Source organism: Charadrius vociferus, unplaced genomic scaffold (genome assembly GCF_000708025.1).
Source record: "Charadrius vociferus isolate BGI_N301 unplaced genomic scaffold, ASM70802v2 scaffold94, whole genome shotgun sequence".
Lineage (NCBI taxonomy): Eukaryota > Metazoa > Chordata > Aves > Charadriiformes > Charadriidae > Charadrius > Charadrius vociferus.
Window position 1 is genome coordinate 1439342 of NW_009648031.1, and position 24726 is coordinate 1464067.

At 38.5% G+C, this 24726-nt stretch overlaps 1 protein-coding gene across 1 annotated transcript; it reads left to right on the forward strand.

The window, feature by feature from the left end:
- Window positions 1-2832: 2832 nt before the first annotated feature.
- Window positions 2833-18139, forward strand: TAB3 (TGF-beta activated kinase 1/MAP3K7 binding protein 3). The gene is made up of 6 exons (XM_009883533.1): window positions 2833-2934; window positions 5279-6731; window positions 9915-10075; window positions 13211-13304; window positions 14403-14486; window positions 17433-18139. Exons 1-6 carry the CDS (start codon window positions 2833-2835, stop codon window positions 17579-17581), a joined length of 2043 nt encoding a protein of 680 aa, XP_009881835.1. The 3' UTR covers window positions 17582-18139.
- Window positions 18140-24726: the final 6587 nt, after the last annotated feature.

Sequence of the window (24726 nt, forward strand, 5' to 3'; positions counted from 1 at the left end):
AAGTACTATTTAGAATCAGGTGAAAAAAGAAAGGTGTGGTTATTAAACATTCAAAATAATACCAAAAAAACCCCAAACACTGAAGCTTTTTTATCCTAAAACTGACATTTTACATTTCTTTGAAGGTATATGTTCTATTTTCTTGTCTATGAAAACTGAAAGACTTTCTTAGGAAAGATACAGAAAACTTTTGGAGTTTATTAGTGCATGAAGGTATGTGTATGTTTGTGCTGATCTGTTGTACTGCTCTAGACTGGTATTAGAAGTTGAGCTAACAAGTGAAAAGCTGACAGGTATGTCTATATATTATTTGCCACCTACATTTGCACTGAGGTTGAGATAAGCGTGATTTAAACTTGGGGCTTTGCGTAGCTAATATCACTTGAACACCAACTCCGTGGTATCTGACTTCTATTTCCATTTTTGAACACAGCAGTATGTTCAGTTAAGAATTCAACTGAGTACTTGGAAAGGCTTTTGACGCTCAGCAATAATAGATGTTACAGGGGCTGTGTCATGCACCACCTTCATGCAAAGTCTTTGTGAATCTTTGCTTAGACTTCAGCTACCTTTTGATGACTCTGTGATCATAAGACACAGTGAGAAAAGCATTTGTTGACTCAGACTGTGTTTGCCTTCTAGTAGTCCTTGGGTATTGAAGTTCAGATAGAATTTCACTGTTGAATAGAAGAATCCTGAAATGGAAAGAGGTTTTTTTGTCACTAATCATGTTAGTGTGAATATAATAGGTGCTTTACAAAAATCTTGAATAGATGCTTGTTATAATCCTGACAAGGACTCTTTAAATTCTGTTTAATTCTTGTTCTGTTTCATAAAAATTGCTTCTAACTTCTTGGATTTGTAGTGATGTAAAGAGGAAGGAGATTAAGCCCTGTTACTAGAGAGGTGGTTTTGGATAATTGTGCTACTTAGTTTTCTAGACTTCTACCATGTTGTAAATAACAAAGACGTGCATGCTTAGTGATAACTTCAGACTTTTCTACAAACTGTTCAGGATTTAATTGGGAGTAAATAACAGTTCCATTTTATGCAGGTCAGATTAAGTTATGCCTACATGGTACCATGGTGGGACTGTGTAAAGATCTGAACTAGCACATCCAGTGAAATGTCATGTAGACATAACTGTGATATATTAAGGGTTTTAATATTAGAATTTGAGACATGATGATTCGCACTCTTGTGTTTAAGCCATTGGCTCTCTTGATAATCATGGAATCATAGCATTGTTTAGGTTGGAAAAGACCTTTAAGATCATCAAGTCCAACCATAAACCTAGCCAAGTCCATCAATAAACCACGTCCCTCAGTCCCACGTCTACATGCCTTTAAATAACTTCAGGGGTGGTGACTCAACCACTTCCCTGAACACCCTCTTCCAATGCTTGATAACACTTTCAGTGAATAATTTTTTCCTAATATCCAATCTAAACCTCCTGTGGTACTACAACCTGAGGCCATTTCCTCTTGTCCTATCTCCTGTTACTTGGGAGATGAGGCTGACCCCCACCTAGCTACTCCTTTCAGGTAGCTGTAGAGAGTGATAAGGTCTCCCGTCAGCCTCCTTTTCTCCAGGCTGAACAACCCCAGTTTCCTCAGTCGCTCCTCATATGACTTGTGCTCCAGGCCCCTCACCAGCTTTGTTGCCCTTCTCTGAACACACTCCAGCACCTCAATGTTTTTCTTGTAGCGAGGGGCCCCAAACTGAACACAGTAGTCGAGGTGCTGCCTCACCAGTGTTGAGTAACAAGGGGACAATCGCTTCCCTAGTCCTGCTGGCCACACTATTTCTGATACAAACCAGGATGCTACTGGCCGCCTTGGCCACCCGGGCACACTGCTGGCTCATATTCAGCTGACTGTGGACCAACACCCGCAGGTCCTTTTCTGCCAGGCAACTTTCCAGCCAGTCTTCCCCAAGCCTGTAGCATTGCATGGGGTTGTTGCGACCCAACTGCAGGACCCAGCACTTGGCCTTGAAGCACATACAACTGGGCTCGGCCCATCAGTCCGGACTGTCGAGATCCCTCTGTAGAGCCTTCCTACCCTCAAGCATATCAACACTACCACCCAACTTGGTGTCATCTGCAAACTTAGTGAGGGTGCACTTGATCCCCTTGTCCAGACCATTGGTAAAAATAATAAACAGAACTGGCCCCAATACTGAGCCCTGGGAAACACCACATGTGACTGGCCACCAACTGGATTTAGCTCCATTCACCACCACTCTTTGGGCCCAGCCATCCACCTAGTTTTTCACCCAGCGAAGAGTATGCCTATCCAAGATATAACACAGCCAGTTTCTCTAGGAGAATGCTGTGGGAAATGGTGTCAAAGGCTTTATTAAAGTCCAGGTAGACGACATCCACAGCTTTTCCCTCATCCACTAAGCAGGTCATCTTTTCATAGAAGGAGGTGAGGTTAGTCAAGCAGGACCTGCTTTTCATAAACCCATGCTGACTGGGCCTGATCATCTGGTTGTCCTGTAGGTGCTGTATGATGGCACTCAAGATGATATGGTCTATAACCTTCCCTGGCACCAAGGTCAGGCTGCTAGCCTGTAGTTCCCCAGATCCTTCTTCCGGCCCTTCTTGTAGATAGGTGTCACATTTGCCAATCTCCAGTCAGCTGGGATAATACGGTAACTCTTTCGCACATGTAGGTGGGGAAGGAGGAGAAGTTTTTGTGATGGATTAAAAGATAATTGATGGTGTTTTCTTTCTTATAGAAAATGCCAGAAGCCTCAGAAGACCATAATCATTGGAAGGCCTGTTGATTTCCATTTTTTGGTAATCTGGAACATCATCAATCTGGCATGGCGCAGGGCAGTCAACAACTCGACGTGCAGGTACTCCATGATCTCCGACAACGTTTCCCTGAGATACCTGAAGGGGTGGTATCTCAGTGTATGCTTCAGGTATGGTAAAGAGTTTTTAAGTGTCTGTGTATTTTATTTTTGTAGTACAAAAATTCTTTTTAGTAGTATACATGGACCATAGATTTTCATTCTTCTAGTTTTATTTTGAAAGGGTGGAAGACTCCACTACTTGCATTTGCATCCTGTCTTTTATGTACAAAGATTTTCTCATTCTTCACTTGTGTTTGTGGGATTTTTTTCCGCTGACTGTTATTCCTTGTCTGTGTGACCTGTGACTGTAAGGTTACGGGGAATAAGGAAAGTGAGTAATGGGATGATTATTGATTATGGCTATATAAATAACATACATATACTGGAGGAGATTTTAGTGAACAATGACTCATTCTTCCAAGATAAGGAACTGGCCTTAGCTAGGAATCCAAAGGTTTTCTGTCTTCATGGCATCTTTTCTCCACAGCTGTCCAAAGGTTTATTTTTACTTCTCTGTTTCCAAGTCAAGTGGCAGGGTTTTTTTGGTTTGGTTTGGGCTTGGTTTTTTTTTCCCTTTTTTTCCTTTCCATTTCTTCTTCTACCTTCATCTAAAATCACAAATGAAATGACAAATGTGTTCTATACCCTGAGAAAATCATATTCGGGCTTGTCCTATCTACATTCTCTCTACCTCCACCCTGATGAAGTGACCTAAGGAAATTGAAGACTCTCTGTATGAAGTCCCATTTGGGTCGCAAGTGGATGATGGTAGCGGTTAACTTTTGTGAGACTACTGTCTTGGCACTGTGGTGCTGCTTATTATTACAAGGTTCCCACCTGCTCTGATTTTAAAATTTTCTGTGATACATCTGGATATTCCCATTGACCACTGGGGTCTAGAAAGGGAGTTTGGCATGAAGGGGAAGTAGTCAGGGGGAAGTATCCCTCGAGTGAGACCCACACATAGTTAAGTGCTGGACTCTTCTGTCGTGGTCAGTAGTAAGTCGTCATCTGAAAAGATGCTCAATATGTGTGTTCTTCTGATAGTGAAATCATATGAAATTTTGGGAAAGTCATCTTCACTTTGTTATTAAGACTGACTAGGTATTAGTCCTTTAGAAAAGAAATGTAACTGACTTTTCAACTGACTGGATGGGCTGTTGAAAACTACTGCAAGGCCACATAAGTATTAGCATGTATACAAACTTTATATAGTGATAGTGTTTAAAATAGAAGTGAAACCATTATTAATGTATATTCCTTAGAACGGTCACCTTCACACACTAAGGAAGGTGGGGTTGTACGCGTGTTTATATAAATATATACACACTTGTTCTGGTAGGAGGTGTTGTATGTCGCAGAAGATACCAGTCTTGGATCACACATGGTGCTGAGGGCCAGATGGAGTTGAACTTGACTTATAGTGATTTTTTTTTTTTTTCTTTAACTACTGTTTAAATTGAAAACTGAACCACATCTGTTACAGGCTGTTGTATGAGAAACTGGGGAGAAGAGAAAAAATCCACAATCTGGAATGTTTTCTAGTGATTTTACTCTTTTGGAAAAGCTATCATAGGTGGTGTTCTTTTCACAAGACTAGATTAAGCTAAATTGAGTGGAGAGGGGAAGAAGGGAAAGGAAATTCCCCATTATGCATTTGATTTGATTCATAATTCATTTTCTATATAGTTTCAACTGCTGGCACCACAGAACAAATCAAACATTTACAGGAGTTATTTGGTTTCCTCACTGATGTATAAATAAACCTTTTTTAGCCTTGAGCCTGAAATTCTTAAAGGCAGTTGAAATTATGTCAGAATTGTAAGGTGCCTTATGGAATTGCCAGTACTTTTTCAAGCAATACCTATTCTGACTTCATTCTTAAGGCACCAAATTCTGTTCTACCAAAAGAAGCTGGTGTAAAATGTTGGCTTTTAAACTTTCAGGTGAAGCAAAATACTCAGGTAGACAGGAAAATAAAGGTGAAAACAGTAAACACTCAAGTAAACATTAAAATGTCATCTGCGTTTTTGTTTTGACTTTCCAGAGTTTGTAATTTTGATCTAGTTTAATTTTGTGTTGTTATTAGAAGTAGTTAATTGTACATACCTGTTCCTTGCAGAAGATACCAAGAGTTGTAACCATTGCTTTCCCCAAAACTGGACTTTTTTAATGTGTCTTAGTGTAGCTAGTGTTACCATAGCATTTTTCTAGATGCAATATGTGCTATGTACTACTTGAATGCTATGACCTAGGAGGTATTACCTTTGTTTCAAAATTCACGTCTGTGAAGTGTTATCCCTAGTTGTGTTCAAGCTAGGCTTGATTGTGTTCAACAAGCATTCAACTGAAGCTGCAAAGCAGTAGCTTTTTCTTTTGCTATTTGACAATAATAGCTGTCCGTTCCTCCTAGAACAACAACAACCTAGATGCCTGTTGTCGAGCCCTCGCACAGGAGAGCAACAAATACTTATATATGGAGTACCATAGTCCTGATGACACCAGAATGAATAGAAATAGCCTTTTGCACATTAATCTGGGTATTCATCCTCATACCAGCTATCATGCAGGGGATGGAGCTCAACTTAATGGTGGTCGTACACTGGTACACAGTTCAAGTGATGGACATATTGATCCACAACGCACAGCAGGTAAACAGCTGATATGCTTAGTTCAAGAACCACATTCTGCTCCCGCTGTTGTAGCAGCTTCTCCTAGTTACAATCCGTTTTTCATGAATGACCAGAATAGAAATGCAGCTACTCCTCCTCCACAGCCACCTCCACAGCCATCTTCCATACAACCAGGAATGAACACGTCTGCTATGCAAGGCCCTCCTCCCACGTATATGCACATACCTCGGTACAGTACAAATCCCATTACTGTTACAGTATCACAAAACCTCCCCTCTGGACAGAGTGTACCCAGAGCTCTACAAATTCTTCCACAGATTCCAAGCAATCTTTATGGGACTCCTGGCTCTATTTATATAAGACAAACATCTCAAAGTTCTTCAGGACGACAGACTCCTCAGAATACACAGTGGCATTCATCGCCACAGGGCCCAGTTCCACATTATACTCCCCGTCCTCTACCTGTGTATCCCCATCAACAGAACTACCAACCTTCTCAGTATTCTCCTAAACAACCCCAGATCCCTCAGTCAGCTTTTCGATCACCACCGCCATCCCAGTGTCCCTCTCCCTTTGGCTCTCCTCAACACCAAGTTCAGCCGCCTCAGTTGGGTCATCAGAGTTCACATGTTTTCATGCCTCCTAGTCCTTCAACTGTGCCACCCCATCCATATCAGCAAGCATCCCAGACTTTTCAAAAACAGGGCAGTCACTCTGTGTCGTATCTTCCTCCTTTTGCTGGACCTAGTTTATCCAAAGGTTCCATGAATAAAATAGAAATTACAGTTGAACCACCACAAAGACCTGGGACTGCAATGAACAGAAGTCCTTCACCAATAAGTAATCAACCATCTCAACGAAACCAGCACCCGCTGTATGCAGCCACTACTCCTCCTTCAAGCTCTCCATCAAGAGGTATGTCGGGTCAACCCAAACCTCCATTTAGTGTTAATCCAGTATATATTACCTACACTCAACCAACTGGACCTACAGGTGCACCAACACAGTCTCCTCGGGTAATGGTATCTCAGCCAAACCCAACCATTTTTAAAATCACAGTAGGTCGAGCACCAACTGAGAATCTGTTAAATTTAGTGGACCAAGAAGAGCATTCTGCAGCACCGGAGCCTATTCAGCCTATTTCCGTAGTACCGGGATCTGGAGGAGAAAAAGGAAGCCATAAGTATCAGAGAAGTTCTAGTTCTGGATCAGATGACTATGCTTATACTCAAGGTAAATGTTTCGCCCTGCAAATTGTATTATTGTAAAATGTGTTTTCAGCTTGATTTTGCTACTTACTAAGCGAGAATTTTTGAACCTGTACAGAGAAGAATAGAAATTGCACCAAAAATCATCTGAGAGAGTTGTTTTCTGTTTTTTAAAAAAATGTTGCCAAATTTCAATCTAGTGCATGAAGAATCTGTAAGGTTCCTAAAGTTGCTATGCTTTTGATGTTAGAGGAATTTCTTGAAAGAGTACAGCTAACAAGAGTGAATGGTTTGTTCACATACTGTGTGTATGGTTTGTAAATTTGGCATTGAAGAACTGATAAATTTACATTTTATTATTTTTTTGTATTTGTCCTATACTCGGGTGCTTTATAAAACCTGAACCACTAACTTCTGCAGGGAATTTTAATCCAGTTTATTTGGTTTAGATTGAAGAGTATTAAGTGAAAGAGGAGAGAGAGGTAGGATTGCAGCTAAAATTACTTGGGTATCAATACAAATCATATTTTTGTTTTGAAAGCTATTCAAATTATTTTGAAGATCTTAATCAAAAGAGTGTTGAAACAGGAGGAAGAAATTGGGAGAAAAAAAATAGGATGCGTTCTGCTGCATAGGGATAGGAAATAATTAGTCTTAATGCCACATATAAATGAAGAATTAAGTAATTTAGTTAAAAAATAAACAAGGTGAAATCTAGCCTTTAGCTGAAAACTACTATTGTCGGAGTAATTTGCTTTATAGATTTGAAACATATAAAATTGAGCAAATGAATCACTCTGCAAGCATTCAAACCAATCGTTTGGAGTAATGACAGAATGATAATCAGCAGCAGTTTTTTAAAGAATGTGCTTTGTTTCTGGATTTGTGTTTGGAAAAGAGAGTCTATTCCTCCATTGCTCCTTCTAGCCTTCCTTTCACTTCAGAGAGCTGAAATAATGGTTACAATGCTGCCCTGTAGTTCTTGATTTATTGTTTTGCTTTGTGACTTTTGATCTATTATAACTCACCAACAAAGAGCTGTTCTGTACCTGGTGGACCCAATTAGAAATGTTATTTAGAGAGAACGAACACTAGGAAGGTTGTAACTCCTAGGCCATATGTTTGCTTTGGTAGTGTTCCTATTACAGCTTCATTAAAGATTGTCAGTTATGTGAGGAAAATTATAAGTAGCTTCACATAACTGAGAAAAACATTCTGAAATGTAGAAATCTGGTTTTGCCTTTGTATCTTTGACTAGATTTGTGTATTTGGAAAACAAACCCAATAAAACTAGTTAGTATATGCTTTCAGAGGCGTCTGCTTTTGTGGCAATAGTATGGCAGCAGGGACTCTATTATAGCCTGTGGTATTGCTGCACTCTGAACTCTTGATAGAAATAAATTGTGGAAGAATAAATGTTACATTATTTACTACCACAAAGGAGTCCTAAAGAAGAGTATATATAACAGCTTAATATAGCGAACAAGTTTATTTAATTTTCTTTTGAATATGAACCATTGTGAAAAGTGTTACAAAAAATCCATTCTGATGTCTGTGTTTCCACTGTTTCTTTGTAGCGTGAGTCATGTTTGAGTTGTACTAGAGTATGATACAAAGCTATGTAACGTAGTCATATCGGATGTTAAATTGGAGGACTCGCACAAAGACAAGGTTTGATAGTAGTAACAGGAAATCATAGAGCCTGGTAACTGTACTTTTTTTTTTTATTTATTTTTGGGATATCTGAAACTCTACTTGGATGACTTACGCTACTTCAAAAAGTAGAGAACAGTTTTGTTAAGTAATACTGATGCCTGTATTATAAAAACATCTGATGTTATTCTTTGATAGGATTTTCGGTCTTTATTCTTTGGCTGTGAATTTGTGGATCCATACAAAATCCGAAGTATAGTGCTACTTTTTTTTGCACAGACTGACATCTGATAAAAAACACTGTCATTTTTATGCTCCTGACTGGTTGTGGTTTGTTTTTTTTTATCCTCCCCCAGTTAGCTGTATCATATTGTTGCTTTTTTTTCTAACTTTTTTTTTTTTTGCTGGTATGCAAATATTCTTGAGATGTTATGTGGTTTTTCTTTGCCTGTATTGGACAGGTTTGAAGAAAAGGGCAGGTGCTGACTGGTGCTTTGTATGACATAGCATTTTGCAGATTCTACAACGTCTTCATACATTTGAACAGTTTGCTGGAACATTGTTGTATGAGCAGCGTGCTTGTCTGAACACCCACAGCAAATTTCTCTTATTTTTCTCTGTCCTGGTAGGCTTTAATCAGATAAAACCAGCCAGATCAGAAAGCGCTAAGCATCACACTAACTTGGCCAGTTTTGCATCATGATGAAATACTGAGAAACATCTTCCTGCAGAAACTGAATATTTTCTAGCTGGTCAAAATTCTTTCTTTGGCTTCTCTGGGAGCCCAATATCAGCTTGTGACTGAGAGTCAAAAATTTCAGTACTATGACAAAAATATGAGAGAATTATTAACGGCAGAAAGAGGTTAGAGGACAGCAAATCAGCTCTGTTGTAGAATTAAAGACTCGAGCACCTGAGCTGCCCCCACTTCTTATTTTCTGGATTCTCTAGTCTGTTTTATTGAAGTTCTGTAGTTTTGCCTTTGAGCACTGGGGAACTTACAGTATTGAGAATAACAGTACTCTCTGAAAAGCTAAGACTACTTAAAGTTATTATAGCATAATCTGTAATAGCAGTGAAAAAAACAATTCAGGACTGACATTTTGCTAATGTCTTAAGGCTAGTATGTCAGCTGCTATTGAGCGGTAGATATGAAGTGTGTGTTATCTTCTGATCTTACCTCTGGTGTTTATCTTTTTTGTCAGTACAGTATTAATATAACTAGGTTTCTGCTTCATCCTGAGAAGCTGTCTCCTTGTACAGGTGCCTTTGTATTTTTGAGACGAGAAAGACCATATGCAAAAAAAGAAGCTTTGACCAAAATGGTAATATCAACTTCAAGTTACTGTCTAAAATGTGGTTTTATTCTGGAAGAACTTTGTTCTAAATTGTAGTTCATTTGGCATGAAAGCATATTCACACTGATATTTGGCTGCATGTTTATGATCACTTTTTTTTTCCAGAAAGGTCACTCATGAATCTTACGCATAAGTTAAGAATTCAGTTTTCTGGGTTTTCGTGTGTTAGTAACTATTTCTTCCATGTAAAATATTAGCCTTGCTGTTACATCAACGAGCAAGGATGGAGAGATTAGCAAAGGAACTGAAGCTTGAGAAAGAAGAACTCGAACGCCTGAAAGCTGAAGTCAATGGTATGGAGCATGATCTAATGCAGAGGCGGCTTCGAAGAGTTAGCTGTACAACGGCAATTCCAACAGTAAGCAATTTGTTAGTATTTTAAATCAAGATACAAATTTCTTTTTTATGTTTTCATGAACTAAAGTATGATACAAAAAATATTTTGGGGTATAAAATCTTCAGTCTTTGGAAATTATTTTTTTGTAAGCTCTTGGCTTCTCGTAAGCCAGTTCTTATAATTTAAGAAGCAGGTATGTGTCCAACTTTCTTAGTGTTCACAAAAGAATTTCTGAAACTTGTACGCCTGTGCTTTTCTGGATCACAGAACTGAACTTTCCTAACAACCTATCAAAGTGTATGTCCGAGTCTACTTAAAGAGCCCAAGCTATATACAACTTGGTGTTCATGCAGCAAGGTTTCACTTTTTTTTTTTAGAAGGTATTTTGTTATATGGAGGTATTTTGTTGTTTGAGTAGTTGCATATCCTAGACAATCTATTTCCCATTTGATATGTACAGGATGTGCCAAATAACTTTCAGTGGCAGTATTGCCTCAAATAGTTGTCACCTGTCTCCTCTCTTCCTTGCTGATTCTTCCTATCTTTGTGACTCCCACCTGCAAGTGACTCTAGCCCCAACATCTCTGTGGCTCTGACAAGAGAATTCATCTGACTGAAAAGTAACTTCCACTTTGTGCAGTTGTTAGCCAAATCAGTTCAGACTTACTCACTGTGTTGACATAAACAATGCAGACAGATGTAGGCTGGAAGGCATAGTAGGAGCTATTAGCTGCTTAACTAGTATGGCTGCTGTATGTCTTGGGGCAGCATTTGGCAGGTATGTTCCTGGGAGGAGTGTGCAAGCATGAGGTTAGGAAAGCCAAAGCCCAACTGGAGATGAATCTGGCATGGGATGTCAAAGACAAAGAGGGGCTTCTATTAGTACATAGGTGACAAAAGAATGGCTAGCGAAAGTGTGGGCCCATTGCGCAATGAGACCTGGTTACATAGGACATGGAAAAGGCTGAGATACTGAATGCCTTCTTTGCCTCAGTCTTTACAGGCCTTCAGGATCCTGAGTCCCAGAGACCCTGGGAGAAGTCTGGAGCAAGGAAGGTATACACTTGGTGGAAGAGGATCAGGTCAGGGGATACTTAAGCAAAGCGGACATACTTGTTCATGGTCCTGGATGGGATGCACCCATGAGTGCTGAGGGAGCTGGCAGATGTCACTGTGAGGCCACTCTAGATAATCTTTGATCAATTTTTGTGTTTGGGAGAAGTGCCCAAAGACTAGAGGAGAGCAAATGTCACTCCTGTCTTCAAGAAGGAGGACCCAGGGAACTGCAGGCTGGTCAGCCTCACCTTGATCCCTGGGAAAGTGCTGAAGTAGCTAGTCCTGGAGACCATTTCCAGGCACGTGAAGGACAAGAAAGCAATCAGCAGTAGTCAGCATAGATTCACCAAGGGGAATTCAAGCCTGATAAGGGGAGAGCAGTGGTTAGTGTCTACCTAGACTTCAGTAAGGCTTTCAATATTGTCTCCTGTAAGATCTTCATAGAGAAGCTGATGAAGCATGGGCTGGATGAGCAGACAGTGAAGCGGATTGAAAACTGGCTGAACAGCCAAACCAGTAACTAGTGGTGTACCGCAGGTGTTAATGCTGTGTCTGATCCTGTTTAACATCTTCCTTAATGATCTGGATGATGGGGTAGAGTGTACCCTCAGCAAGTTTGCTGATAACCCAAAACTGGGAGAGTTGTGCTGCCATTCAGAGGGACCTCAACAAGCTGGAAAAATAGGCTGGCAGGAACCTCATGCCATTCAGCAAAGGGAAATACTAAGTCCTGCACTTGGGGAGGAACAACCCCATGCACCAGTATAAGCTGGAAAGCAATTTTGCAGAAAAGTCCCTGGTGGAGACCAAGCTGAATATGAGCCAGCAATGTGGCAAAGAAGGCTGATGATACCCTGAGCTGCATTAGGAGTGTTGCCAGCAAGGGGTGAGAGGTTACCTTTCCCCTTTATTTAGCACTGGTAAGGACACACTTGGAGTATTGTGTCCAGGATTGGGCTCCCCAGCACAAGAGAGAGACATGGTCATACTGGAGAGTGCAGTGAAGGGCCACAAAGATGATTAAGGGACTGGGCATTTCACCTGTGAGGACAGGCTGAGAGAGCTGGGACTGTTCAGCCTGGAGAAGAGAAGATTCGGGGGCAATCTTATCAATGTATATAAATACCTGAAGGGAGGGTGCAAAGAGGACAGAGCCAAGTTCTTTCCACTGGTGCCCAGAGACAAGACCAGAAGCCATGGGCACGAACTGCAACACAGGAAGGTCCCTCTGAACATCAGGAATGACTTTTTAATGTGTGGTTGACTGAGCACTGGCACAGGTTGCCCGGAGCAGTTGTGGAGTCTTCATCCTTGGAGATATTCAAAAGCCATTTGCTATCTAGGCAGAGGGGTTAGACCGGATGACCTCCAGAGGTACCTTCCAAACTCAAACATTCTGTGACTTTGTGACTCTGTCTGTGATGCTGGAATGTATCCTAGGATAGGATAGTTGTTCCTACATACATGTTAATAATCACTGCTGCTAGTATTAAGAACTCTGTATTCCAGTAACTTGGGGTTTCTTAATGATATGCAAATATATGGACTTAAATAACTGATTATTCTGTTTAGCATAATTAATGTCTTGCAGCATTGAATGATTTAAATATACAGGGCTAGAAGGTTTAGCATGTTGGAGCTCCTTGGGGTGATGCAAATAAATAAACTTCTGACCTTACTCGGTTATAATCAAGTATTAATTAAGGTGAACTGCAGCTCACATTCTGTCTCCTGATCATCTTGATGCAAATTCATGTAGCAAGTCATCAATTTATACAGAATTTTATAAGGTGTATGGTTTTATAAACTTCAGCTCAGTTATGTCTTCTTACTAATGAATTTTACTATGAAGCAACTTGTTCATTTTTGCTGGTTTATTTTGTTTTCATCCTGAAATGCCAATAGAAGAATGTTTTCTGAGCGAATAAATTGGGTAGGAGGCAACAGGACAGATAATGGAATCCTAGCTGGGTTTTTTGTAGTGCCTTATCTATACTCAGTTTCTCATAAAACTGTTAACAAACATACAGCAATGTTATTTCTATGTCAGATAAGATGCTGGCTTTCCTACAATTAGTATTTTGGGTTGTTTCTTTCTAGCCTGAGGAAATGACCAGATTGAGAAGCCTCAACAGACAGCTCCAGATAAACGTTGACTGTACACTGAAAGAAGTTGATCTCCTTCAATCTAGAGGTATGGAATTCATCATTTTTTGAAAACAGAACTTAAACATGGGTGGAAGTGTTGATCTGCTTGAGGGTAGGAAGGCTCTACAGAGGGATATCGAGAGTCTGGACCGATGGGCAGAGCCCAGTTGTATGTACTTCAAGGCCAAGTGCTGGGTACAAGAGGAAATGGCCTCAGGTTGTAGTACCACAGGAGGTTTAGATTGGATATTAGGAAAAAATTATTCACTGAAAGTGTTATCAAGCATTGGAAGAGGGTGTTCAGGGAAGTGGTTGAGTCACCACCCCTGGAGATACTTAAAGGCATGTAGACGTGGGACTGAGGGACGTGGTTTATTGATGGACTTGGCTAGGTTTATGGTTGGACTTGATGATCTTAAAGGTCTTTTCCAACCTAAACAATTCTATGATTCTAGTATGGTATGAGCTTAAATGTGCATACTTGGACTCTTTCAGTTTTGATTATCAATATCAACTTACCTCTAAAAGGTGTCTATTTCAGTTGCAACCTGATAAACTTGACTTGCTAATATTTCTGTTGGCCGAGTTAAATTACATTATCAAGAAAGTGGTAGCTTAAAAGTGACTCTGTCAAGAGCAATTTTTTTAAAAAAAACCAACTCCTTAGTGGAGCTGCTTTACTTGAAAATTTAACTTTTTGCTGACAAAGGGTCTGACCAATTAGTACAAGATAGAACTACAGGTTGTAACCAGGAAGTTGGCAAAAAGAGATCTATCTAGGTCTTTAAAAATACTTTCTCTGTGACAGAAACTTGACATAAATGCAGTCAAATAGATTAGGATATGCATAGTCCTTTTTTACCAAGAATGTGTCCTACAGAAAGATTTATCTTTTGATGTATTTTTAAAGCAATGCAGAACATTGAGCTGAAGTTGATTGTTCAATATAGGATTAGCCTGCTAAATATTACTAGAATCAAAACAAAACCAGAAATATGTGACAAAAGACTACTTGGGAAAAAGCTAATATATGACATCATAATAAAAAGATGTATAAAATCTGAAGCCTCTAGATGTTCATATCATTGGCATAGGCATGTAAATAACCTTGGAGTTACCCTTTATTACTTTTATTTTCTAACAGGGAACTTTGATCCAAAAGCCACGTGTAACTTCTATGATAATATAGAGCCTGGTCCTGTTGTGCCACCAAAGCCATATAAAAAGGGTAGGTCAACAAGTTACCTAATCTGCATTAAGAAAGCTTTTTTTTTTTCCTTCTTTTTTTTAGAAACCCCTGTGATGACAGGAAGCAATTCTAATTATTACTACTTTCCTCTATATATAAAGAAAACCAGAACATTTTTATGTAAGTGCGGTAATCCTGGCTACAACTTGTTTTCCTCAAGCAGGTTGTTGCAAATGAATGTTCTGTTAATATTTTGTTTGTAAATACTGTTATTCACTATTAGAAAAAAAGAGTTGAAAGTATACAAAATTTTACATGTTAACTCGAGCTTCCTAATCATGGGGTTTTTTTAAATACTTCTGGTTAAAAGCTTTATGTTGGGTTTGTTTAGCTGTCTTCTAATGCTCGTTAGGATTTCATAGTGTAGTTGGCATCTTTTATGCAAGTTTATTGGTCGCAGCAGCTTTTTAAAATTTGCATTTATATTTTTAATTATATTTTAACTTGACTGGTCACACTTTGGCTATTTTTTGTGCAGAGTATGAATTTCACAGTAGCCCTGAAGTTTTAGTACAGCAACAGCTTCAGACGTTTTAAGGACCAAGACAGAATATGTTTCCTCACATCGATTTAAAGAGATAACAGTGCCCCACTTGTATACAAGTTCATTATCGGTTTCTAAAATTTTCTGTGCTGATTGTATAGTATCTAGGATTAGATAGATTGTATAGCATCTAGGATTGTATAGTATCTAGGATTCATGGCCAGCTGAGGACACTTGAGTTTTATGTAAGCACACAGGAGCTATGTATTTAGTCTCACTTTTTGCCCAGTGGAGATTTAGTCAGTACATCCCGGAGTGACTCAACCCACCGTTTGTAGACACCTAGCGGCCGTGTAGCTCAGTACCTTTCTGAACTCCACTAATTTCAGTGGTGATTTTGTAGCAGAATCCTACCTTTTATCTGAGGTATTTTTGGACTTTTTTTTAGATTTACTTTCTGAAATCTGTTAAAAGAATGGTTTCAAATGCTAGTGGAAGTTTTTGAACACTTTGGCTATTTCAGCAGAAAGATACAGTCTAGGGTCCTATGCTCTGATATAGAGAAAACAGTGGTCTTTTTTAGAAAATGTTATGTGTGCTAAGATTTATAATATTGTGTCTCCTCTTACTGTAATTATCATGTACTAAAATTGTTAGTGGAAAAGAAGTCACTCTTCTGAATGCGTAATCATGTAGTCTGCTTGAAAATACAAATTTTGTAAATAAGTTCTAGTTGCTGATAAGCACTTGATAAAGGTTTTTGCAGTTGCATTTTGAATTCATATAAGGAACTTTTTTCCCTCTTTTGAAGCAAGTATTTTACCCTTTGATATAATAAAATGCTTAGTATGTGGAAATTTAAAAGAAAGAGAAAGCACAGAACTACTGCTCATGGATCAAAAAAAACCCCAATACTAGGATGTGTTCCCTGCATAGGTGGTAGTGCCCAGGAAAGACAGCAGCAGCAGGTGAGCAGTGGCATGAAGACAGCTGCCTGGATTTATGTTAAATTACAGTGGTCATGTGGTTGACTTAAGGCATTACTACTATGTGACGCTTGAAGAGATTCTTTTAATGACAGTCGCCTATTTGATTTGTTATTTCAAAGCAAAATAATATGCAAAACGTGCATGAGATACGTGATTTTATTTGGCAATTGGAAAGACAATGTCTTGTAAGGATTTGTATGACTTTTATAACTAGCTTCTTGGTTTTGTCTGTCAGCTTATTGGAGATCAGTTTTAGGGTTGGTGTGCTATATTCTGAGCTTGGCTTTTAACATGGAGTCATCAAAATAATTTTCTTTTTCTTAAAAAATTCTATTTCCTTAATATTCAGCTGTTGAAGACAGACAGGTATGGGCAGGAATTTGGTGAGGCCAAGCACTGTTAATGTGACTATGCAACTTCTGGACTGGAGAGGGTTTACTTCTAAGCAAGGAGGTTACTTTTATTTTCTTTAAGTAATGTTTGCACTAACTTTGTCATCAGCCATCTGCTAGATTTCTTAGCAGATCACAGCAATGTGTGCACTTTGAATTACTAATGCAGTCCTATTTTACAACCTAAGTCCTCTTTTAATTAAGCTGCTCTACAGATGTTTGTGTAGCAGATGCTTGACCTTAACTTCTAGGTATGTGTGCTAATGTTGTTTTGAATATTAACATTTTGTAAAATGTTGTTTCCACATCCTAGGACTATTTGTCACTTTTAGTAGATAACCTGAGGTCTTGAAGTGGTGGCAGGAGGCATCGGAAAACCAAGTCTTTTTGTGGGTTAATACCTAATGTATGATTTGCACACATACTGATTTTATGAATGAAAACAGACTTAAGTGCTGCTTCGTATACACACATCCCTGCTGCAAAGCCGTGAGGAAGAAAAACAATCATCTTGCTTAGAAACAGCCTACGGTGTTATGTTTATATTGTACTTTTTCAGCCTGGATAAATGCTAGACAAAGATGCAGAAAATATATCATCTGTCAGACTATTTGAAGGAGCTAAGTTAGAAGTAGTCTTTCACTTCAGGTGAAGTAGGGTTATTGGAATTTAGAATGTGTAGTAGTCTGCTGTACACAAACTTATGAAGCCATTCCTTAACAAGATGGTGTTGCAGTGCCAGTAACAAATTTTTCAATGTGTTTTAAGCTATTAAACCTTCAGCAGTATCAGTGACTGAACAGCGGTGACTGCTCTTTTTGTTTTTAAGGTACTGTGGTGAAGTGACTCTTTACAAAAGTGAAATACTGTAAATACTCAGATTTCACAAACTGAATTAAAGGTCTTTTGCTAAAGAGCTTCTAATGTTACCTAAGTGGAAAGGTGTCCATGTTCGTTTTAAGACAGAATGTTTAACGAGGTGACAAAGCAGTAGTACGATCTTGCCTATCATCCTTCTCTCCTGAAATATGAAAAAATGTTTTCCTTTGGCTTTTTTTAGAGCATCAAAACAGCTCCAAACAGACTCCACGGACTCAGCCAAGAGATGAAGACTTTGAAGGGGCTCCATGGAATTGTGATAGCTGTACCTTTCTAAATCACCCAGCACTAAATCGTTGTGAGCAGTGTGAAATGCCACGATACACCTGAAAACCAGGAAGGGGCTGCACTGGGTTGGAAACAGGCTCTCAAGCCCTCAGCTGTAGGAGAAGGAAACATGGGGAACCTTTCAGTCCATCTGCCCGGCCTTTGCCAGTCAAAAATCTTCATATTGCAAGGGGTGGGAGTAATGTGTTAAGATGTTTCTGCTTGAGCTACACTAAAAATAAATAAATTAAGGATGAAATTCTTCCTAATCCCATTGCTGTGAGCAAAGCAGAAAATGAAACCTGGAAATGTAAAAGGATTAATTTTGGGAAGAATGTATACAGGAAAGCAAAGAACTACTGGTGTTTAGTCCTGTGGTTATAGTTACTGCTTAGTGGCTCTAAAAAAAAAAAAAAAAAAAAACTGTTTTTTTTTTTTTTAAAAAAAAAAGGACTCTTAGTAATGGTGTGAAATGTTACACTTAACCAGAAAAACTGAAGAGCCAGAGCTGACTTAACCTGGCCACAGCTAGCTGGAAAACAAAGGCTCCCTGTGCTTCTAGATTGTAAGCTACTGAAGACAGGTAAATGCAAGGATAAATTTTGCAATGTATAAAAAAAACAAGGAGAAGGGTATTTGTGATTGCTGCTTTTTTTCAGGGTAACTTATGTCTACAAAATTTGCTGTTTGAAATAGTAACCTAAGGTGACTAAATGAGATACTGTATGAGTGTTACAGAGAGTTTAATCAGAGGTAGTTTTTTTACAATCCCTTTTGCTTGTACAGTGCTCACCTGGCTGTGTCAACACTGGTAATAAACTAAGAACGAATTCTACCGTATTATGGATGAAAATACTGCTGCATGCTTTCATTAGGCCGTCGTGTTTTAAAGCTAAAAGTATGCTTTTATATACAACAATCTTCTAAACCTGTGCTCTGTAGCAGCACAGTGACATATGCCAAACACAGACTACTCCAAATTCAGTTTGGAAGACTTGAGCTCAGCCCTGGTTGTGTATGAGAAGAGTTTGTACCCAGTTCCTTAGGCCTTCTCAGCTTCCAATTTGTGAAGAACTCATGATGTTTACAGCACAGAAGGTACTTTGTGCCCCAGTTCCAAGTTAGCTGAAAAATAATTAATCAATGAGCTCTTCAGTAAAGGTTTATTTGCACACTGTTAATAAACCAGCCTGTTTAGAATAGCAGATGCCAGATCTTGAAATATTACACACTGTATTCTTTTTATTTTGGTCAGGAAATATTTGCTGTAGGTTGAAGAACACAAGACTTGCAACTGAAAATCATACTGGTACTTTTAGGCATATGATATTCTGTATTATAAAGGTGATGTTCAATTTGTTTGAATGCTTCAGGTTGCTGTAATAAAGCACTCAATACTTGTGAAATCAAACCTGGATTTGGGCAGCTGAATGATTATGTTACACAACTGTGCAACTGAGTAGGATGTTCTTGTGTACTGGTCAGAAGCTGGTACAGTGCATTTGAGTTTTTATGGTATAACTTTGTCAAGATTCAGAGACGCAACCAAGCACGTCAGCTGAGTTATGGTAATTGACTTTGCAACTGTGAGGCAAAATGGGCGAGCTAAACCTTACCAGAAGAGATTCAAGATACTTCATTTTAAATTGTTCCAGCCACATCCGTATGGTCAATTACCCCAATTCACTTGACGTGTGATAACATGTTAAGCTGTGGTAGAACAATCGTGTGTCTGAATCCTTATTTAAAATCAAGCAGTGTTTGTAAGGGGGTGGGTGGAGAAAAACTTATCTTGACTGCATTGTGCAATCTGCTGTCTTCTCTCCCTGCAGTTTATAAAGATGACAGTAAAAACCAAACTGTGATCTTAGATGAGGAACCAATATTTTATCTGGCATTTTTCAATATGTTCTTGCACTAATTAAATCTTCAGCATAATTTTAAATAAGCTAAGAGATCTCCAGCAATCAGTGCGCACCACTGATGACCAAAACAAAGTCAAAGGCATCATAGCTAGTTTTCCTTCCCTACTTCTGTCCTTCTGTTACTGTGTTGGGAGCTCATCACATGTGGAGAATTGCTGTCAAATGAAGTTAGAAGGCAAATATTAATTTTGTTCATATACATGGACGGTCTGACAAAACTGAGATAACTAGAAAACAGATGAGCAGAAGCATTATACCTAGGATAAGCAGTGCCATTGCTGTTATCAGCTGCATAATGAATTACTCAAAACAATACCAGTAACTTCATGACTTTTCTATCATTATGCCTCTGCCTTTGTATTATTTCAATTTTCTGTTCATTTGTACTTCTGTTGAAGTTCTAGAAGCATTTGCTTTTGCTGGAATTACAAAATGATAGCAACTGAAATGACAGTCAGCAAATGAGAGTAGGTGTGTTATGCATCAATACAGTTGTGCCATTTTCAGCCAGAATAGATGCTACATTTGGGGGGGGCGGGGGGGAAATGTGTGGAGTCCAATAATTTCCTGAACTGTAATAACCATAAATGGAGACTTGCTAATCTTAGTCATAGCTTTACCAGAGGAAGAGAAGGAAGGCTGCCATGACAGCAAGATGCTTTTTGGAAGACTGAGTGAGTGCCATTAAATTGCAAGTGAATTCCTTCATACCAATATTTTTACTCCAGTTTTTTCATTACTCTCATTTGTTGCTTGTACAAAAAAAACCCCTTCTGTTGTATTCTTTTACTTGTAAATGCCCATACTCAGACATTAATAGTAAAGACTTTACATGGTGCTTGAATATTTTTAGTTTGTTAGAATGTAAATTGTACTTTGAATATTGGAAGATCCATTTTCCTTCTGAAAGCAGGTGATGCCGTTCACACCCCAACTGAATTGTAGATTATGCCAAAAAGATTGGTTTATGTAATATTTATTGAATGCACATAAAACCCTGATGTCAGCTGGCATACAAAATGCACTGTATTGTATAAAACGTGTGTGTGTGAGAGAGTGTGTGAATGGTGGGATGCTGATGCCATTGTGTTGTGTTAATGCACTACTTGTGTTTTCTTTTTTTCCTTAATGACTGAGCTTTCCCTCAACCATGCTACTAGAGTGGTAGAGTTTGTAACTGACTTGGACATTCAGATATTCAAAATGATTTCACTGCTCATTGAAATTTTATAAAGCTTATTTTATATTTACTGTGCTATTAAGATGAATTCCCTTTAATTATAGAATACTACTGTAGTTTATTTAGAGTGGGGCTTGTGGAAAATGATTCAGAACATAGTAAACCAAAAGAAATCCTGAACTTTGGATCTGCTTTTAATTTCATGTAATTATTAGTCTTGTTTGGGTGAAGAGGAAAGGGGTGGGAAGTCAAGCAAAAGGAAGTACTTTGTAAAATGTAGTCTTAGATCAGATTGAATTGTGTATCTGTGTGTCTGTGGTATGTGTGTGTTTCCCTTGAAAAATGGGAGGTGTGGTGAAAAGGTGTAATAATTCTTAAAAGAGCTGGTCTCAGTACTTTCTGATTATGATATGCTACTAAATCACGTTTTTTTTTAAAAAAAACTTTTCTTTCAGTTACTTTATCTGTCCCAGTTATACATCTCTCATTTCAATTTCTAAATACTTTTACATTTAATATTGATTGTAAAACCCCTTGAAACTGAAATAAAAATACTTGAGTTGAAATGGGGACAAAATGAAAACAATAAAGAATGTTTTAAACAAGATTGTGAGATATTAAATATGTTAAAACAAGCTTGTCATCAGGATGCTAGTTTTTGTTTTAAAACAGTATACCCTAGAATGTGAAAATGACTATCCTGACGAGAAGTGAACAGTTGGACATAAACAATTCATCAGCTTATTTGGTACCACAGAATTTACGTGCTCTGTACTACAGTGACTTTTAAATCCCGTAAAGAAAGAAGACATGAACAGATATCACATCTCATAATCAGTACTGTCTCTATGTGCTGCTGCATTTGTTTCGTTTCAAAACGTCAATATTATACAAAGCTAGCCATGACTGAATTTTGCCAGAATTCTTCAGTTTGGGGCTTTCATTGCTGTTTATGTCCATAAATATTAATGCAAGTATTTTTCTTGATTTTGAATAATCAGAAATCAATGGCGTTAATGCAATATTATAACCCTGGATTTTCAGTACCTTTGAAACCAATTTTAAAAAACTGTGTTCTTGAAACTTATTTATTTATGGTGGCACCAGTGTATCTAATCCATATTTCCTGCTGTGTGAAACCCTGTTAAATTTTTTCATTAAAAAAAAAAAAAGACACGATCTTGTTTAATCCTGTATATATGGTGTCTACATTCTAGATTTGTGTATGCTGTGAATGAACTTATTACTAAGAGATGAAATTGTATAAAAGCATTCAGAGGCTATGCATGCATGGTACCTCCAGAAAGTGCATACTCCGAGGTGCAGATTCCTGCAAAAATAAATTAATAAAACTAAGCAAACATCACATCCTGCATTTGTTCTTGTATGTAGTAGGAAACATTTAAAAAATACAGCCTTTTTGCTTTCATAGACCAATTGTGTATGGTCTGCCGCTAGAACCCATAGCTATAGCAAATTTGTTTCAGGGCTTTTGGGGTTTTCTTTTTGGTGACCAATATGATTCTCATTAGGCAATTGCTGAATACTGGACTGGGGTCCAAATCCTGTTCCTGGAACGTGGGCAGCTTGTATAAGCAGGAGTCCCGTTTAGGTGATGGATATTCTGTGCAGCTGGTGTAGAAAGAGGACATTGGATGCTCGGAGTGTGAGGTTCAGCTTGTCACTTTTATTTTTGAATGGAAAGTTGTTACTAAAGGAGTGGCTTCAGCTGCTCTCGCAGGTGATGGATCACCTTTTGTTTGTAACCTTGATCGCAAGCCTTCCTGCTTATCCTCAAGAGGATTTAGCATCTGCGTTACAAAAGTCCATCTTCTCTATAATCTCTTACAGAAAGGCACTGCTCTGGTAGAGGGTGGAGAACTTGAAATGTATAAATCAGTATGCAGGCAATTTATTAGTATGTTGTCTCAATTATCTTGATTGTATCTGCTCACCGTAATCTAAAACTTCAGAGCTGTGTAGCTGTGCTACAGCTGTATTTTGCTCACGTATGATTTCAGTCATTAAAGACATTCTGGTCTAACAAACCTACTGCAGTTTTGGTTTTGAGCTCTTGTCAGCAAACATAAGAAAGTTTAGTTTTGCATTCCGTTTGCTAAATTGAACTTATAAAAATTTCGAGGTAAATTTTCATTTTAACCATGCATTCAATTCTTTCACTTCAGAAGTCATTGTAATTGAAACTTTTAATTTTTTAAAAATAGTTTCAAAGCTTTTTAAAAAGTTTAAAAGCGTTAGGGTACCTGTAAAATATATTATGCTGATGGGGAGCACATAAAGCCAAAAGACACCAGATCTAACAACTGACAGTGTTGTTTTGCTTTTGTCATGAGGAGGAGAATCTGCTTGAAATAATTGCATAAAACTAGTTGATTTATTTGTAAGAATTGCTTGGTTTTGACAGTTCCGCACCATGTCTTAAACCTGTGGCACTTAGAGAGATGATTTGTCTTGTGATCTGGTAAGTATCCCAGGAATTAAGTGTGGCTGCTTCTCATCAGTCAAGGTGATCCATGGCGCTGGGTAAGTGCTGTATTTTCTTTAATTGCACCCTCTTGGGTTGTAAATTCACTTTTTGGAAGGAGGTGACTTAGATAACCCATTTAATATATAATGATTTGAGTCTAGCTGTTAGGTGAAATTAGTTACCTGGCGTTTTGTGGAAACCTTGTAAAGTTGTTACAGAAGAGGCTATGTTAATTTTTAGATAGAGGGTCTATGCTCATGACATGTTCTAGTTTAACAGTAAAAAAACGGCCAGACCCATAAAAGCATCTTACAAGAGTGACACTTCAGTTTACAAAATATTCTTTCTCTCTAGAAAGCAGTAATGTTTTGATTTAAATAAATACTTAAAATACATTCATAAAAACTCCACTCTGCAAATAATTTCTTTCCAGTTAGGCAAGACTTAAAACCTGGCATGTATTTGATGATTTCACAAGGTCCATTTTGGAAGATTTTTGACAAATTAATTGTCCTTTATTCCCAAACCATACTGGCCTTCTTGAAGTTAACAAAGTTTGCTTAAAAAAAAAGGAGTAAATGCAGTTTTGTTACTGCTATAGAAACAAAAAGCTAAAAGCCTCCAAGTGAAACACGTGCAACACAGGTACTACTTGAATTTTGACTGAAAGCTTCATTTATTTGAAGTGTTTGAGGAAAAAAGTTTAGGTATGTGGGAGCAAATTTTATTTTTTTCTTTCTTTTTAAGAAAAATATGGAACACTTTAGGAAAAATTTTGCTAGTTGAGGGAGGTTATCATAGGTCTGAAAGTGATACAGCTGTTCCATAACAATTGGTACCGAATTCTGGTGTTGGTTACGAAGACCAGGAGCGGTGGGTTTGGGACAGCCGAAGCTGGGGCTTCCCTGCCCTAAATCGAGGATGTAAGTCACAGCTGGATGAATATTTATCACGAGCTCTTAAGGGCTCTCCACTGGTTTGTTCTCAAGTATCCTGAACCAGCCTTGCAAATTCCTGGCATTGGGGATCATACTTCGCCTGAAATTTTTCTTGCCTAATTTTGAGTGTCTTCAAATTAATTCTAATGACTTGACAAAGCTGAAGCTGCCTCTGGCAATGTGAAGGTGTCTCTTTGCAGAGTACCCTGTGCGCTGGAGAGAGCCCGGTGTTACCGCCCAGGGTCCAGATCCACCTTCAGTAGTGCTCTCATCACCCATCCCTCGAAGAGGGGGAGAATGATGGTCAAATAACGCTTTCCAGAGAGATGTGTGGGTTTAGAGTGAGGAGGGGATGAGAAAACTTTGCAGGGAATGACTTGTGTCTTTATGATCATTTGTGAATCCTTTCCCCTAATTAGATTTCTGTATATGCTTTGCTTGCTTCATGATCAACAGCTGTGGTGGTGCAGAGCCTTGGTCATCTTTCATCACTGCACGTACTGAAGCCTGATGGATTGGCTTCGTTGCTCTTCCAGGTAAGGGATTTTGAGTTCCCCCCTGCACACATTTGTCACAAACAGTTGTTCATAAGCCAAACAGATATTCTTCTCTCTCTCTCTCTCTCTCTCTTTTTTTTTTTTTTTTTTTTTTTTTTCTTTCCCATTGTTCATCACCAA

Excerpts from the sequence above, each read along its gene's own strand:
- TAB3 (XM_009883533.1), top strand. The coding sequence starts at position 2,833 with ATGGCGCAGGGCAGTCAACAACTCGACGTGCAGGTACTCCATGATCTC. Across the intron at positions 10,076-13,210 it reads GTACAACGGCAATTCCAACA|CCTGAGGAAATGACCAGATT; the intron begins GTAAGCAATTTG and ends GTTTCTTTCTAG. Across the intron at positions 14,487-17,432 it reads ACCAAAGCCATATAAAAAGG|AGCATCAAAACAGCTCCAAA; the intron begins GTAGGTCAACAA and ends GGCTTTTTTTAG.